Here is an 18,557-nt window from a genome sequence, read left to right on the forward strand (position 1 = left end):
TTTTCTTTTTTTATGATTTTCTTTTAAAAACAGACATCAACACAAATATTTTTATGAGAAATGCTTTTTTTTCCTAAAAAAAAGTAGCTTTTAGAAGAAGAAAAAAGTCCATTCAAACGGACAACTTGCCATACGAGTTGAATCCTTGCAAGTTGAGATTAAATTGCCAAACTTACCAAATAATTATTGTCTATTTGAAAAAAAAATTATTATAAAGATTATTAAAATTAAAAAATAATCATTGACTATCTTGAAAAAGAAAGTACCAAAAAATTATTATGATAAAGTTAAAAAAGGTAAACAAAGAAATATTGTAAAATTCTTCAAATAGCACTTGTGCTGCGAAATAAATAAAATAAGTAACACTACTCTAAATAATTATTTAAGTGTGCATGCTCGATTGTGTGTGCAGATGCAAAACTTATAAAAATATTTTTTAAGTGCGCCTAATTTAAAATGTTAAAATATCGAGTCCGGTGAAATAATCAAATACATTTACCTAGTGTGGATATTATGTGTATTATACCATTTTTTGTAATTCATATATTTTAGAACAGTGAAGATGTCTAAAATTGAGAATGATGACATTTATAATTATTCAATTAAAACAGAATCTAAATTGAAATTTTAAAATTCAATAATAATTTGTGCCATTAATGGAATTAAATTAAAATGTAACTCCTCTAAAGTGAGAAGTTCATTTTTAAGAAAAAAAAAAACAAATCTATAGCAGTTCATTTGAAAATCAATTGAATAAATCAATTACTTTATGAGTTATTATATATGTGCATGCATGTCATCATTACCTTAATTAGCTGCTAGTTTTTTAATTAATAATTATAGGATACTTTTTTTTCTCACTTTAAAGGAGTCAAATCTATAAAATTAAGTTACTCTCACTTAAATGTACTTTAATTTAATAGATAGAGTTATATGCAAGGTCAGAAAAAAAAAAAACAGTTATTATGTGTGTGTATATATAAATGGAAATAATAGTGATAAAAAAAGAAAATAAAATCTTTGACTCTGTTTGAAAATGGGAAATATACCACTAAGGGGATGACGTCTCGTCGGATACGATTCATAAACCAACCGGGCCGGGTCGCTCCCATTGACCAATGAGAATGATCACCACTTGATATCTTCTAGGTTATTGTCTGTTAAAACAACTTTTTAACTGTAATTCATATCCTCTTGGATTTTTTTATTTTATTTTAACCAATTGAAAGTTCTTAAAAGGAATAATTATTTCCTGCAATCTACCCTTAATCAAACTTTCAATCTCCATTCTCCACTAATGTTGACGAACTTAGTGACGTTGCATCCGGGGGGTTAAATATGCATAAATCCTGAACTTTAATTAGCCAACAAATCAATATGATTTCTATGTGTATTTAGTACTCAGGAGGTGTTTGGTAAAAAGAAAAATTTTTTGTGTGTAAAAATCGAAAATATAATTTTTACGTTCAATTTACGATAATATTTAAAAATTTAAAATATAATGAAAAAAATCTCGTACCAAACACAACCTTTGAGTTTAAAGTAATAGCAAGAAATATATAATATATACACACATGTAAATTCTTGTACGAACCAAAGGAATAGGAATATATATACGCAGAGAGAGAGAGACATCACCATCCTTCTCACTCTCTCTCTCTCTCTGATGAATGCTGATTTAGCCCCGTAGTTGGCGCTCACCCTTCCGCTTAACCCTCCTCCATTGAACATATATAGAGAGAGAAGAATATTCATTCGCACAAGTGGATAAAACCTTCTTAGTCCGCTCCAAATTTTAAGGAAATTTCTTCACGAGCCTAATCCTTCTTTAGATAAGAGAGGTAAAAAAGATTACCACTGAACTCATCAGCCTAAACCTTCAACAGAGTGAGACTAGAAAGAGAGATACAAACACCTTCTCTTCCTAAGGGGTTGCTCTGTCTTGAGCTCAACCTTGTGGTTAATATTTATATATATATATAAAGTGGAAAAAGTTTGTTTGTTTTTTTCATTTCTTCTTGATTGCATTATTGATGGACTATTGGCTGCGAGAAATAGAAGGAAAGCAAGCTCATGACCCTTTATTCATGGACAAAATGAATAAAAAGTCATCATCATCAGCTGAGAGATTTGTGTGGGTTAAGGGTCCTGTGATTGTAGGAGCGGGTCCTTCAGGGCTTGCAGCAGCAGCATGTCTCAAAGAGAAAGGTGTCCCGAGTGTAATATTAGAGAGATCTAATTGCATAGCTTCTCTGTGGCAGCTTAAGACCTATGATCGCTTAAGCCTTCATTTGCCAAAGCAATTCTGTGAGCTTCCCTTTATGGGGTTTCCTTCTGATTTCCCAACATACCCATCAAAGCAACAGTTCATACACTACTTGGAGACTTATGCAGAGAGGTTTGGTATTAGGCCAAGGTTCAATGAGACGGTCAAGCATGCCGAATTTGATCCCAATCTTGGGCTTTGGCGTTTGAAGTGTTGTAACAAGGCGGAGATGACGACGGAGTATTTATGCCGGTGGCTGATTGTGGCCACCGGAGAGAATGCAGAGGCGGTAGTGCCTGATATTGAAGGAATGGGTGAATTTGGAGCACCCATTAGGCATACAAGCCTGTATAAGAGTGGTGACGAGTTCAGAGGGAAGAGAGTTTTGGTGGTTGGATGTGGAAATTCTGGCATGGAAGTGTGTTTGGATCTTTGCAACCATAATGCTACTCCTTTCCTTGCTGTCAGAGATACAGTAAGAACTCTTATCTCTCTGCCTCTCTCTGAAAATGGTTTTACAGTAAAAAAAGAAAATAGAAAAAATTGTATGCAGGTTTTTTATTTTTTTTCTTTCTTTTTTCAAAAGTTCATGTCCCTCCTGATTTGGAATTTCTGATTTAATATGAAAAGGTTAGTTTAAGTATTGCAACAAGACAACCACTTTTTGATTTCTCCTGCTTTTTTAATTGGTTTTGTGACTTTGTCAAATTTCAAACTATACACAACTTGGTTTGCAAAACCCCAGATGGGGAACTTGTTTTTTTATTTTTATTTTTTGCTCATACAAAAATTTCAACGTTCACAAAATATAATGTTCATAGTTCTTAAATGAATGACATAATACGCAAGTAAGATACATCCACAAGTTTGGCTTTTCTAGTCTCACAAACTTCATACTTATTACAAAACTTTTTTTTTTTTTTTTTGGTATACAAGGAGGGCATATATAAACCCTCGGCTTCAAGTTCCAATGGATTGTTAAAAGATGATTCAGAAACTTTTAAATATTCTTTTGCGGAACACAAATCTTAAAACTTGATGTTGCACTTTCTTGAGATTCTCGAGCATGCGCAACATGGTGTGGTATGATTCATGAATTTTTGTACTCAACAGTTCTTTTTCTCTTCTTTTCTTTCCTCCCCCATGAATTTTCTGGGTCTCTTTTCTTTTCTTTTCTTTTTTGTACATAGAGCATGGCCTGCAACAAATTAGGCCTACCAAGGGCCACAGTCCTAGTACATGAGCTCCTACCTTTTATTCCTTTTTGACCCCACTTTTTTTTTTTTTCTTTGGAGTGAAGTTATTTGGTTTTACAATGAACTAAAAATTGTTGGGAATTTTGTTTGGTTTGATTAAGGTACACGTTCTACCACGAGAGATGCTGGGAAAATCAACTTTCGGGTTGTCCATGTGGTTGATTAAGTGGTTACCCATGCGACTTGTCGATCGGTTCCTCCTCATCGTGTCGTGGCTTATGCTCGGTAACACTGCTCGATTCGGATTAGACCGGCCGCGTTTGGGTCCCCTTGAACTCAAAAACCTGTCCGGAAAGACCCCTGTGCTAGATGTCGGTACCCTTGCCAAGATTAAAGGTGGAGACATTAAGGTACTTCCTCCTTGCCTTTTTATCAAATCAAATCCAACTTTTTTTTATTATGAGCCCAAATCTTTCATTTTTTGAGGGGTCACGAGATCTTTCTTAATTACACCATGCTTTTTCTAAAAACTAATAAGGATACGTTTTTTTTTTTTTTTTTTTCCCCTTTTCTTTTGCTTTTCACTAGTGCAACTTACATTTTCTTCTTTTTTTATATCCAATGAAATGACCCCTTTCTTTTCTAATCAAGATTTTCCATCATTGTGTATTTTCCAATCAAATCTTGTGGACAAAGCACAAGGTTTTAAGAATTTTTTAGATTTTTCCAAAAAATTAAAAACTAAAAACCCGAAAGTTAATCGACAAAAAAAATAAAAATATGTTCATCATTAATCATGTTTGGTGGGGTTAATTATTTTCATTAGATTAGTTGTTTGAAGTTCAAAATTGCTGTAGGTGCGTCGAGGCATAAAGCGGCTAAAACTTCGTACGGTGGAATTCGTAGATGGAAGGACAGAGAATTTTGATGCCATCATATTAGCAACTGGTTACAAAAGCAATGTACCCTATTGGCTTAAGGTATGATACATAACACACCTCCATTCTTTTTTCAAATATTAAATACAAGTTTTTAACTGGTTTAATTAATTTTTGAGTGAAGAAAATATGAAATAAAGACACCTACTCTGTGTGAATTCTTAAATTGATAAGAAGCAAAACAAACTAACATATTTGAAATGGTTGGTGTATTATGTGCAGGAAGAGGTTATGTTCTCTAAGGAAGATGGGTTCCCTAGGAAGCCTTTCCCAAATGGGTGGAAAGGTGAAAATGGGCTCTATGCGGTTGGTTTTACCAAAAAGGGACTACTTGGTGCAGCCATGGATGCCAAGAAAATAGCTGAAGATATTGAACGGTGTTGGGAAGCTGAGGAGGCAAAGCATAGAACTGCTTTTGCTTGTTCACTTTTGCCGCAATCAAATTCATAAAATTGATATTTGGTTTCGGCTAAGTCAGGGACAAGAGAAAAGAGACTTATGGTCATGGAGGAAGAGATTGAAGCGAGTACATGAAATGGAAACAGAGGTTTTTTTATGGTACTATCTATGCTATCATCACAATTCACACATGTGCTCAATGCTAGTACCAAATTGGGGCTCCTCCGATCCATGCATGATGCATGGAGAAGTGGGCAAAAGCGAAAGGAAAATGTGGAAGATTATATCCTATGGTGCCCTTCACCTTAATGTTTAATGGATTAATCATCATACATACGGCTTGGGGTTGAGAAGAAGATATTGAATTGAAGTTGAAGGAAAGAAGGCTTGACTTTCTGCAGAGAGATAAAGAGTGCCAGAGATAGAGAGTGTCTGGTTTGTGATTGAGAAAGCTGTGATTGCGGTTTAACCTATATTTTCTTTTGAAATATAGTATAACATTCTGATGTTTCTTTGGTTGCCTGTTTGGCTCTCTGAATGCTTAAAATTGTTTGGTTCGGGCTTTATCTTTTCTATTCTATGTTTTTTTTTATGAACACTCTTTGGATTTGGAGAAGAAAGCGAAAGTTCAATGAGTAATGAAGGAAAAAACTTTCTTAGCATGGGATGAAGTGCTAGATTATGTACCATTTTCATTACCATTTCCATGCAATTTCGTTTTCGAAATGATTTCATTCCAAGTAGGATTCAGGACCACCCTTGCTTTTCAGCAGAAACTTAAGAATGTGCGTTAGAAAACAGGCAGGACCAAATTAATTGCAGTAGAACTGTTACAATATTTATTACACATTTCCCCTTCTCACCTACTTCATTAAATTAACACAGTTCATAAGAATTCAAGTAACAAGAAGTGACTAGGACAAGCCATATATGTGGCTTGGCTTCAATAGCAACCATCCCCATTAACATTTTACCACTTAGCTCAGTATGCTTCAGCTTTAATTTAGCTCTAAAAAGTGATTTCATGCCTTCCGCTGTGCTTTGTCAGAAAGAAAGCAGTGTACAGAGTCACACAACCCCACCTGTTATGTGCAAATTGAGGAAAATATAAAAGTGATTAAGCTCTAGCTAGTCACGTTGATTTGATTTGAATCTTTGCAATCATAATAAGAAAAAGGGTACTATTTAACCAGAAAAAGAAAAAGGGTAACAGCGTATGGGGTCAACGTCAATCTAGTGTCAAACTGTCAAATCTGGGAGGTTAGAATCGCAATGGATGGTAGATTGTGTTTATTCCTTTACAAGACTGGTTGACAGTGCCCAAATTTATGCTTCTAAAGAAGCTACCATTAATTTTACTTCCCCAACTTCGATTTTACCCCAAATTTAGCCCGACACTGTGTGATTTCAGCATGACACCCTCCTTAGAAAAATGAGTAGTCATATCCTTGTTTCCCTTTTTTATCCTTGAGTAATTACATTGTTATTTATACATAGCGGTACATCACTCACATAATTCATACTAATAGTTGGGTGAAATATAATAATAAAATAAAATTAGAAGTGGTGAAGATAATTATGTAAATTTTGTGAAAAAAAATATATACAGATAATTTTATTTTTATTTTTATTTTTATTTTTATTTTTGCTTTAATCACCTTCTAAGGAGTAAAGACAACTTACAGAGTGTTCAGGGAGTGCCGTCCTCTAATATTCAATTTTTTTACTGCTGAATATTGGTGCTGCCTTGTATCACTAATAGTTTAATTTTTACTCTAATTACTCTTGCCTTTTAAAAATGTGTAAATTTCATTATGAATCAATTTATAAGAGAATTCTATTGCATTCTCTCTCTCTTTTTGTTGAAATTGCATTTTTTTTAATAATGATATTTAAATGAAAATTTTGAGGATTGTCTTTAAATTAAAATTTGACATTATGCATGTAAGAATAAGAATAAAATGGTCTGTTTAATTATGATTTTTTTTTTTTGAAATAGGCTAAATTTGAAGGACAAAATGAATTTGAAGGTGACACATAATTTAAGACCTATTATACAAACTTATATATATATATATATATATATATATATATATATATATATATATAATAGTATCAGATTACATAATGTTTAATTATTAAAAAGGATGTAAAGGCAACCAGGCACTTGTGATTGAACTAAATATTTTGAAATTTTTTCGTATGATTAAAAAAGTGCATTTTATTCTTGAATAAAAAAAATAACATCCAAAAAAAATTACTAGTCAGTTGAGAAAAATTAAGTGCATTTTTATTCTTTATATATTTTTGAAATGTATTCTGTCCTATTAATTTTTTATTTGTTCCCTGACTTTTTTCAGTTACTTGAGCAAGTATTTAATTAATTTCTCAATTAAATTACAACAGTTTAAACTTAAAATGAGTCAAGCATTTTCTTAAAAATTAAAATTGGATAGATAATGAAATCCAAAAAAACTTAAAATATGTAAATTAAGCATTTTATCAACAATTTAATACTATTTGGTTATGATATAGAAATACATGTAATACTTAACTATTCATTAGTTAAGTATTTGTAAATGAAACATTTAAGATAAAATCAAGTACATGCGCAGGAGTATATCAAATAATTCTTAGTTTGTATAGCTCACTTTAACAATGATCCCTTTGTTTTAGCCGTCAAACAATGTAATATCAATAAAAAAAAATTTAAAGGTCAAATGCTTATACAAATAGAAGTAGGATATTCATACTATCACTTTTTTCCATTACCATCCACTATAATTATGTACTTTAGGGAAGTATATGAATATAATATTAAAATTAATTTTTTTCTCTCTTCACGATATTTAAATATTATTCACAATATTATTTTCTTTAAACAATTATAAGAAGTCTAAATAATATAAATATATTTGTAAATATGAAGTACTATTGAAATTGATACACAAAATATTAAATTGTATAAGAGATCCATGTTATGTTATCCAAGATAATAATAAAACAGTTCACCAAAAAAAAAAGATAATAATAAAAAATTATTGAAAGAGGAAAGCCCTAAACAAATTGTTAATTTATATGCATTTTTCTCTTCTTTATTTTTGAAGTGTATTATATAATATTAAATTTATTTTGATTTATTGAATTGAAATTTAATTATGACTACTATATTTGATGAATTCGTCTGATTGAATTGTAATTCATTTTAAATAATTGCTATATCTCATGAATTAGATAATCATGAAATAATTACTATATTTGATGACTTCAATGATTTGAGTTGTTAATTGTTGTAATATAATAGTAATTCGTTTGATTTAAAATATAATAATTATTCAATGGGAATATTAATTTGAATTTGCTTAATTGAATTGGGAGAAATTGTTTTTAATTGATTCATTTTTTTTGGTAAATTAATTGATTCATTTAATTTGTTTGATTAATTGGGTTTTTATCCTACTCAATTATAAACAAATGCAATAAGGATACCCAAAAAAAATGTAATTATTACTATATTAATTGAGCAGTGAAATTAAATTTCCTTTAATTTTATTTTATTTATTTATTTATTTGACTTCTTAATTTCTTTTTTATTAATTTTGTGAATTAAAAAAAACTATAATTAATATTAATTTTTTAATTATTAATAAAAGAAATAATATGAAAGAATTAAGTTGTTATATAAACTTGTTTTTAAGGAAAAAATGATTGAGTTTATCAGGTAACATGAGATTTGCATGCAGGATTTTTTTTTTATAATATTATATTTAGTATTACTCTAGTACTGCTGTAGAAAAAAAAATTATGAGTAATTTGAAATTTCAAACTAAAAAAAATATCAGGAATGCATTTTTTATTTTTTGGGAACCACAAACCTCTTTTTTAACAAATTAAAGATCCTTATGTTTCACCTTGCTCAGAGTTATTTTTTGTTTCTGGTTGTTTGTTTGTTTTTGTTTGGGGCTTCGCCCCTTAATGTTATAAAAAGAAAAAGAAAAAGATCCTTACGTTTTTTTTCGATTTTTTTTTCAAGGTAACAGCCGCTTAAATTATTTAATTAACTAATGACTATTACAGCGCCAAACAGACTTACACATGCTTAATTTTTTGGTTTAGATGTACCAAATAATTTTTTGTTGTGCCATAAAAAATGCTTAATTTTTCAGTAGCACGTTATTGTAGAATCCTGGTGATTTGTTTTTGTAGGTCATTTTTTGAATTAACAACTTCCAAGTCAAATGCTGACTTCTGCAATCAGATTCAGTTTTGCAATCAAAATATCTTCACAAAGTTAAAAAAAAATCCCAAACAATCAGGAATTGGATAAGAAGAAATATCCGATCCATTTTCGTAGAGCTATTTACTCGATCACAGACATTCCTGGAACACCTCTAACAAAGGCACAAAGAGTCAATTTTGAATTTTTCCTATCTTCTTTAAATTTTAGTCAACTACGTTTATTTTAGTGAAAAAAATCCATATATGGGACCTTTAAAAAGAAGAAGAAAAGAGCCAATGTGATCAGAATAAAATGAGTTTAACAGTCGGTTTAATGATTTGTTCATAATAGGAGTAAAGGAAAAAGTACATAAAGTCATTTTAAATTTGAGGTTTTTTTAACTAACATGCACCTTCTAATTTAATTTTGTTCCAATTGGTTTCTAAACTCTAAGAATTGTTATAATAGTTCCATACGATAATTTGGAGTTAACTTACTACCAATGAATAAATCTTAAATGTTTATCCTGTAAAATTCAAATAACTAATTCATATTCTTCATCAAAGAGTTTGAAGAGACGAAGTTAAAGTTGAAAGCGCCTATTTTCAAAAGACAAAGCTTAGGATGATTGTCTATACTTTCTAAGCAAAAATAACTCACTGATCGAGACTCGCATTATAGTTACTTGAAAAGACGAAAATAGAGGTTGAAAGCTCTATGCACAGCAAGGACAAAAGAATAAAATATCTATATTAGTAACCTAATCCTCAAGCTACGAATATGCACTAGGAGTCAATAATAATGGATTAGTAACCTAAACTAGCGAGCAGAATCTTAGTCCCTCGATAAATGGATTAAGGAATGTTTGGTTATAACGGTAAAATTTCAGATGATGTGAGGCAGTGAGGGCTGTCTTATATTTGGGGCCTATTTCGCCTATCCATTGTGGTAGGACTGTTGGTTCTTCAGCCCAATGTTGAATCCCAGTTTAGACCAAACCTTATATGAAAAATTACATAAAGATTACAACCATAAATCTTTTGATTTAATTTCAAGGGTTATCAATTTATCTTTATATATTTAAGGGTTTATTTTTTCTGTAGTAAATGCAGATAAGTTATCCGCATTGAGCCCAAAACAAAGTCGTTCTGAGGCAAAAATCATTATATTTTTATAATTTTAATTTATTTCAAGGTTATAATAGTCTTTATAATTATAATTTTTTAATATTTCAACATCAAAACGATGTCATTTTGGGAGTAAATGCAGATAATTTATATGCAGTAACTGTAGAAACATTTTTCTGTATAAATAATTAAACTATTTTGCCTGATAGTTACTTAAATTTCTTAATTTAGTTATTTTTAAAAAAATATACATGTCATTACTTTTCAATTTTGAATTTAAAATCTTTTAAATTAATTATGCTTATCTTCTTCATAATCTTCAATTTTTTTAATTTATATTTTTTCTGTTATACCTTAATTGATCAAGCGTATCTCTTTTATGATTTGAAATATTTTCTTTTCGTTTATTTTTTAAATTTCATCTAAATTTAAAATTGTAAATACAATACAATTGGTTCTTGCTAGTTTGAGTACAAACAAGTGGTTATTTTATTATTATATACATACAATCTTATATATTAAATTAGAGTATATTCTTAAGAGTGGCTTAATTTCTTAATGTACTCTTCTTAAAAAACGACACATTGTATTCTTAACTTTTTCTTCTTTTAAAATTTAAATTTAAATTTTTAAAATTAATCATGCATATGTTTCACATGATTTTAATTTTTTTTTTTAAGTTTAAATATTTTTTCAATCTATATATTTGAAATCATACCTTAATTAATCATCTATATCTCTCTCATAATTAAAAAAAAAATTAATTTTTTTTTAAATTTTATTTTGTTAGTTTAATTATAAGCAAGTATATAAATTATTTTCTTAATAGAAAATATCTCATGCATTGCAATATCACATTGTTAAAAAGTATAAATTCAAAAACTAATTAAGATATTAAATATAAGGGAGACGTATATATATATGTTTAATAAATCTATATACAATTTTAAAAATATAAACAAAAATATAAAAATATTTAAAGTTATGAAGAAGATATGTAATTGATTAAAAAAATTAAAACTAAAAATTAAAATAAAAAACTACAAAGACATGTATTATTCTTCAAAGAGATATAAGAGATTAAATCACTTTAAATAAAATCTACTATAATTTGATATATAAGGATGACTTGTATAAAATAAAAAAATATTGTATTTGTAACATTGTCACATTTCTAACCTTAAATGGAATATTGTTGTAAACGTGAAATGCTGCAAAAGTTCAATTATGAGCCATACATGATTCTGTGCATGCACATACACAGTAAAGTGGATATTGGGTATAACACGACGTGTACTAATCATGTAGCGGAATATTGCAGAAATTGACAATGCATATGCTTCTGTATGTACATTACAAAGATGGTAGGTTAGGATTTTTTTTTTTTTAATTTTGGAAAAGATTGCATAGATATTGATTGATCGAAATACACGTCGAAAAGTTGCCTTATTATACAGCATCTTTAATTAAGGAAATCAGAAAGAGAGTTTGGCAATTGATATGCTACCCATAAAATCATTAGCCATCTTATATTGTTCCCCTCTTTGGGCCTTGAATGTCATCAACTGTCCTCTCACTTAACAGTTCTCACTTATCATTGTATGACATCTATCTCCTGGCTCGAATATTCTTTCACAATTAATAATGTCATGCAAATATAAAATTAAAAATGAAGATATCTCTGTTATCAAAAAAAAAAAATGAAGATATCTCTTCACGTGTCAAATTTATTTTTTAAAATATCTACAATATTAATTTATATCAAGTTATATATATATATATAGAGGTAGGATCCTTTGACACCGGTGTCAAATTTGAAATTTGACACCTTATCTAAGAGTCATTAGATCAAGAAAAATTAACGGTGTCACATGCTTACAAATAAGAGCCGTTGATTTTTCTTGATCTAATGGCTCTTAGATGAGGTGTCAAATTTCAAATTTGACACCTCTGTCAAAGGATCCTACCTCATATATATATATATATATATATGGAAAATACTACTCTCATTTTACATGAGATAGTTATCTTATTTTCTCTCACTTCGAAAATTGCACTCCTTCTTTTTTCTTTTTCTTTTTAATGGTGGGCTCCACTTAAACTCTCTCTATAGCATGAGAGAACTACTCTCATGTAACATAAGATTAATATTCTCTCTCTATATATATATTGGTATATAATTTAATAATTCTCCACATTCATTTTTTAAACAAATTTGTACATCTCTATTTCTTTCTTTCTTTCTTTTTCTTTTAAAATTTATAATAACTAATAAGGATGTCGATTTACCAATTAGATGCATGAAATTATAGAATAAATCGTGGAGGCAGTGTTACTAAATCTAATCAACTGTTAATTATAGTACGTTCAATTTTAATTTATAAATATTTTTAGAGAGATATAAAATCATTAATGTAGCATTATTCAATGTCTTAAGATTTTGAGTTAATTTGTCATTTACATGGTATTAGATCTGCAGTGATCAAGTGATCCCAGAGTTCTATGTTCATCCTCATTTTGTAGTGACATTTAAATAAGCAAAAGGTAAGATTTTTGCATGAGGGTGTATGTTAAAGACATATAAAAATATTAATGTAGCCTCAGTTAAACTCTTACGGTTTTGGATTGAATTAGTTCTTTATCGACTGAATGAGTATTCATCTAATAATTATTTTTCTAAAATCAAGTCACTCAATTAATTTTAAAGTGTTAGCAAATTTCTCCGGACAAAAATAACAACCAAACAAAAACTTTCAATCAAAGGGATTTAACCTTGCATCTTTCTTTAACAAAAGCTAAAAAGCTAACTAGCCTTAACTCAAGTGGCATCAATCTTTTTGGATACTACTTGGTAGCGATGTGAATCTTACATATCTTATCATAATTATTTTGCATATGCTTTAAGTAACTTTCTTCATTCATGCGCTTAGATTTCATACCTTGTATAATATAAACAACCGGCCAGCTTCTTTAATTTTGATGTTCTACTTAGAGTCAAAAAATATGGAAGGTATGAAACAAAAGTTTGTATATATTAGATTCTGTCCCCGTAAGAAGATATGTTCTAAGGGATAGGTTATTGTGCCTACTCCCATTTTGCCTACCTTTACCTACTTCTCTCAACATCGTTGGATTACAATCTCAACGGTTCAGATTCAAAAGATAAATAAAACCCTTTTACTCTTTTTTTCTCTCTCTAACTCTGCTCTTTCTCTCTCTCTCTAACTCCACCCTTTCTCTCTCCTCGCTTGTGTGCGATGAAGAAGACGCGCAAGTCTACATTTTACGATTACGAAAATATTCTTCATCATTTGTCCATGCACTTGTATTCTGAGAAGGGCTGAATTGGAAAAGAACAAGTTAATTGGAGTATATAAATTAAAGTGATAGAATTTGCCAGAGCATGTTAGGGTTCATGTAGCACGTTCCGTCTCAGAATGAAATTGATAACTTTGTCCTTTTCCCATCTTAGGGTGGTTTCTGTATATTTGGATTTTTGATTTTGTTGCCTTTTTACGGCGGTGTTGCTTGTCGATGACTGATGATTGATCCCATCTTTGTGCAGAATCTAGGCCTCGCTGAAACCTAAACCAACAGAGATGGGAAAGGGCTTTTTGATTCCATTAAATAGACTCTCCCTCTCTCATTCCAAATGTGATCTAACAAACGTAGTGTTAAACGATTCGATCTGGTTTTATTTACCTTTGTTTCAACACAAACAACCCTAATTATTCAACGCCCTAAATTATGGCTTATTTTCTTCTAAGGGTAACAAAAGCAGAGTACTGTAGAAATTTGTATTTTCTTCTTCTTTTCTTCGAGGATGATAATATTGGATACTCAATTTTGAGTTTATGCACGAATACTTTGGTGTTTGCATCTTTCGAATCTTTAATAATATTTGTCATTCCTGGTTTTTTTAACAAAGAAAAAGATGATGTCGTATTATTTGTTCTTGCTTGCATCGTAGTTCTTTTTAATATTTTGGTTTTTTTTTTTTTTAATCTGTGGATGTTAAGGCATGAATTCTACCATGGATTTTGTTTCTTAGCAACGTATCTGGTTTCCAGTGGGGAGAGATATTTGCAAGTACGTTTTCTTCATCGCAAGCAAGGGAGGAGAGAATAAGGGTGGAGACAGAGAGAGGGGGGGGGGGGGAAGAAGAGTGGAGTTAGAGAGAGAGAGAAAAAGAGTAAAAGGGTCTTATTTAACTTTTGAATCTGAACCGTTAGATGAGATTGTAATCCAACGATGTTGAGAGGGGTAGGTAAAAGTAGGCAAAAGGGGAGTAGGCACAATAACCTATCCCATGTTTTAATACCTTTAATTAATTCAGTACAAAAAAGTTTAGAAAAAATAAAGATTATTTTAAGTTTGAAACATGACACAAACACAAGTTTTAACATGAGCTTATAATCATATTTAAAAATAACTTGTATTAATCGAATTCCTTTTTCGTTGATGGTGATGATTTCATTAGTGTGTCTCTTGTATTGTTTTAAATTCAATCTTTTGTATCTCCGTTCCCTTTATAAAATTGAATTGTCTTCAAATAACTTGAAATTGAACATTCACGGGCTTGAGGCTCACTAGATTTTAATTATAGGTCGGGTCAGTTTTTGAGATTTATTTTATTTCAAATTTTATCTGACAATTAAGTTTGAATCCCTTTCAAACTGACAAAACCCAACTATGCAGTTAAGTGTTATGATTGGTTGTGTAGAATCAAGTAGTATAAACTATTGATTTGGACTATCTTATGCTTTGTTGTGCAATAATTAATTAGCATAAACCAAATCAACAATCGGCATAGAGAAGTTGCAGAATCTATACGTACCTCACCCATTTGTCCTCGTCAATGTCTTCTTCATGCTACTACAAGAACAACTTTCACCGAAAGCATACGGTCTTTCAATTAAGATTACTTGGCCTAATCTACCTTCCAAAAGATATACGAGTACTCCTATAACCACTGGCCGACCCACTTGCGGGCATAAAAATTTTCATTTTAGTTTTTATTTTTATTTTTTATTATAGGTATTTATTTATCTCTTGGTTTAATATATTTATATTAGAAGTAAATATCTTTTTAAGTTCCTAACAAAAAATATGGTTCCCATTTTAGTTCCTTACAAAAAAAAATTAGTCTCGAGGTCCTTAAAAAATTTAAAGTGGATCAATTTAAATAAAATGTCCCTCATAAATTCAAAAAAGACCTACATTAGTCCCTCAAAAAGACCAAAATGGGTCCACTTTGAATTTCATAGGGATCAGGTGACTAATTTTTTTATAATGGACTAAAGTGGGGACCGAATTTTTTATTAGGGACCAAAAATGATATTTATTCTTATATTAGTTAGCAACGTACGGAGATGATTAAAATAACGTAGCAACGCAAATTGATTACAGAGAAAACTTATTCTTCCTCCCTCCTCACGTACCCATTCTCATGCTCTTTTCATCCTTTGTTTCCTTTTTCATTTTTTTAAAAAGAGAGGATTGATTGCAGGTCTGACATTCTAAAATAAGTTAATATCTAGAGACGAGGCGTTCGCTATGATTTTGCTTACTTTCTGTACAGGTAGTGTTGACTTTTTTATTCACCACTATAAGATAGAATGATGATGTATGAATATACTGGAATATATTCTCATATTTGTTTTGGAGGATTGGTAAGATTTAAGAAAGAAATAAGTGGTTAAACTATTGTCTGCACCTTGTTATGGAAGCAACTAGATTATGAGCGGGTTCAAGCGTTAATTTAAATTTTCTTTACAAAAAAAAAAATTCGGGAGCACTGCCTCCGAACCCCCGTCACTAAATGTGCGGACATAAACAAATTTTTCTAGATCCGCCACTGCCTATACCCACCCCATGAATTAGCAAAGAAAACAAAAGATCCTTTAAGAAATAACCTAATACCCACTTGAGGATTTTCCATTAAATTGATATCAAGATTTTTGATTAAAGCAAAGTGCGAGACTAAATGTAAAGAACCATCTCAATTCAAAATATTAAGGTGTTAGGTGAAGACTTTTTTATTAGTTTATATATATCATATAAAGAATCATTTCAATCCAAAACCTAAAGATATTGGACGATGACTTTCGTAATGATTTATATTATTATCTAACACTCAGTTTTTATCAACCACCTTGAAGCAACTGCTTTAGATGGGATTTTGAACAAAATGGGCATCTACTTAAAGTGTTGCACTTAGGAAAACCAACAACTAAGGTGGTCCTGCCTAGGTGTGTAGCATCCACAAGCTTGATAGGGCAATTCAGAATGTACATACATATGGTGCACATGGAAGCTAATCAGTTTAATCAGGATTCAGGACCATATTGTTTGATGGATTAAAAGGCCTTAATTGTATGTGGTCCAAGATTCCAAATTATTGATTATCCTAACGGCATTGATGAATACGTCTGGATTTCCCTGTATGGACCATTATATATTTTCTGACTTCTTCATTCTTATTCACTTATTTTCCCAAATTTTTTATACCTAATTTATTGTTCTTTGAAATTTAATTGGTGGATCAGATTATATATATTCTTATTAAATGGTGGCTGGGAGGAGTCAGCATCAAGTCAGATGGTAAGCAATTATTAGTCAACGAAAAAAGTCATCCATCAAACAGTCCAAATCTGCGATTATGGTTGCATCAAATGATTGGTCTTCTTTGGAATGTCTGTCGAGGAAAATCAACATTATATGAACCTCCAGTCTTCTTATCCGTTATTTTTATTTGTGAAATTGACTTGCGAAAAAATAAAATTTGCTACCTGGGGGCAATAAATGATATGTGCTCGCACAACAGGTAATACGCTAACAAGTTAACAATTAAAATATAATGAAACTATCACGAATCGAACTAATCACGAAGTAATAAATTAATTAGAATATCTCAAAAATAAAATAAAATAATAAAATCACCAAAAAAACATATGTATTAATATTAGAATGTTGTTCCAATTTAATTAGTAGTATCAAATTTGAGTTCTGAGTGAATAGTTAAAAATGTAGTAGAAAAAGTTTGGTTTATATCTTTTACAATTTGATATCTAACTAGAGGTAAATGGTGGCTTTTGGATGCCAACCTTGTTATAAGCCTACTGTTAAACAGGCAACTGAGTTAGCCCATTAATTTGACTATAAGCTGACAAATCATATATATTCATTATTTTAGGATACTGACATATTTTTATTCAACGTAAGTAAATATAAAACCTTCACTCTTAATTTTTCTTATTACTTTTTTCTAACTGAAATTTTCCCTTAACTGAGTTAAGACAATTTGTTGATATAATTATTTTTAAATTTTGTAGTTGTACTAATTATTCTGAAATATCCTTCTAGATTTATTAATGTAAAAAAGCAGTTACATTATTTTGGGAGTGTGCCTGTGTGTGTAATGTATAAGAATCCACCAATTGAACCATATCGTCACATGTTTTTGTACAGACTCTTGCCACTTATTCGATGAGGAGTGATCTTATGTGCAGGGTAAGCAAGTGCTATAATTTTTAGAAGAATATACAAAGTACAAGCACTGCCCAATAATTTATACTGTTTCATCGTATGTATGCAATATCATCGTTTGATTTGAACGAACGGGGGTTGGCTCAAGTGATAAAGTATTTGGGTTCGCTTAAGCAAGGACTCGAGTTTGAGATCTTGTATATGCATAAAATTCTCGCTGGAAGACTCACCTGTCAATGCTAAGTAACCTACCCGGATCGGACTGGACATAATCGGGGCGAAGCTCCGGAAACCAGTGGAGCAATCCAAAAAAAAAATCATCATTTGCTTCGTCTAGACATAAGAGTCGTTTTCTTGTTTTACCTTTTTCTCCTTCCATACAGATACTTCGATGAGTTTTCAACGAGAGTACGGTAAACGAAGTTATAATAAATAATGTGTCCATAATAATGAGATAATTAAAGTAAAATCTAATGATGTAGAACGCCAGCGAAGTAGGGAACACTAATTGTTATGCTTTTGGGTTTAGGAAAAACACAAAATAAAAAGTACGCACGAGTTACTTATTATATGCTTTCTATTGCTCGCATCAGGTCCACCCGACACCGAATCTATAAAATATCTATCGGTTTTTCCTTTTGGTACCCATCTATGACTCTGTTGCCTATGAATCTAACAAGATTTCAAGAGATCTAAAAAGTAAAAGCATTCATTCTCTTACCTGTAACAACTCAGCAACTTGCATCCATATTTTCATTTTTTTCCCCCCATGTTTGAGGTACCCCCTACTTTAAGAAAAAAGAAAAAAAAAAAAAAAAGAGCTTAAAATGCGGTGAGCGTGGATCGAACACGCGACCTTCAGATCTTCAGTCTGACGCTCTCCCAACTGAGCTATCCCCGCTGATGGATTGGATTGTAATGAAT

At 30.6% G+C, this 18,557-nt stretch overlaps 1 protein-coding gene and 1 non-coding gene across 2 annotated transcripts; one reads left to right on the top strand and one right to left on the bottom strand.

Annotated features, from left to right (window-relative positions):
• Window positions 1-2,033: 2,033 nt before the first annotated feature.
• LOC133286007 (indole-3-pyruvate monooxygenase YUCCA6-like) lies at window positions 2,034-5,124 on the top strand. The gene is made up of 4 exons (XM_061483339.1): window positions 2,034-2,741; window positions 3,624-3,872; window positions 4,320-4,442; window positions 4,623-5,124. The coding sequence occupies exons 1-4, from the start codon at window positions 2,034-2,036 to the stop codon at window positions 4,848-4,850; spliced, it is 1,308 nt and encodes a 435-aa protein (XP_061339323.1). The 3' UTR covers window positions 4,851-5,124.
• Window positions 5,125-18,461: 13,337 nt separating this feature from the next.
• On the bottom strand, window positions 18,462-18,534 carry TRNAF-GAA (transfer RNA phenylalanine (anticodon GAA)). Its single transcript has one exon. It is a non-coding gene; the product is annotated as a tRNA-Phe (tRNA).
• Window positions 18,535-18,557: the final 23 nt, after the last annotated feature.

This window comes from Gastrolobium bilobum, unplaced genomic scaffold, assembly GCF_033153095.1.
Source record: "Gastrolobium bilobum isolate Gb01-03AN ecotype WA unplaced genomic scaffold, APGP_CSIRO_Gbil_v1 utg1863, whole genome shotgun sequence".
In the NCBI taxonomy this organism is placed as follows: Eukaryota; Viridiplantae; Streptophyta; class Magnoliopsida; order Fabales; family Fabaceae; genus Gastrolobium; species Gastrolobium bilobum.

Excerpts from the sequence above, each read along its gene's own strand:
- LOC133286007 (XM_061483339.1), top strand. The coding sequence starts at position 2,034 with ATGGACTATTGGCTGCGAGAAATAGAAGGAAAGCAAGCTCATGACCCT. Across the intron at positions 2,742-3,623 it reads TCCTTGCTGTCAGAGATACA|GTACACGTTCTACCACGAGA; the intron begins GTAAGAACTCTT and ends GGTTTGATTAAG. Across the intron at positions 4,443-4,622 it reads ATGTACCCTATTGGCTTAAG|GAAGAGGTTATGTTCTCTAA; the intron begins GTATGATACATA and ends TATTATGTGCAG.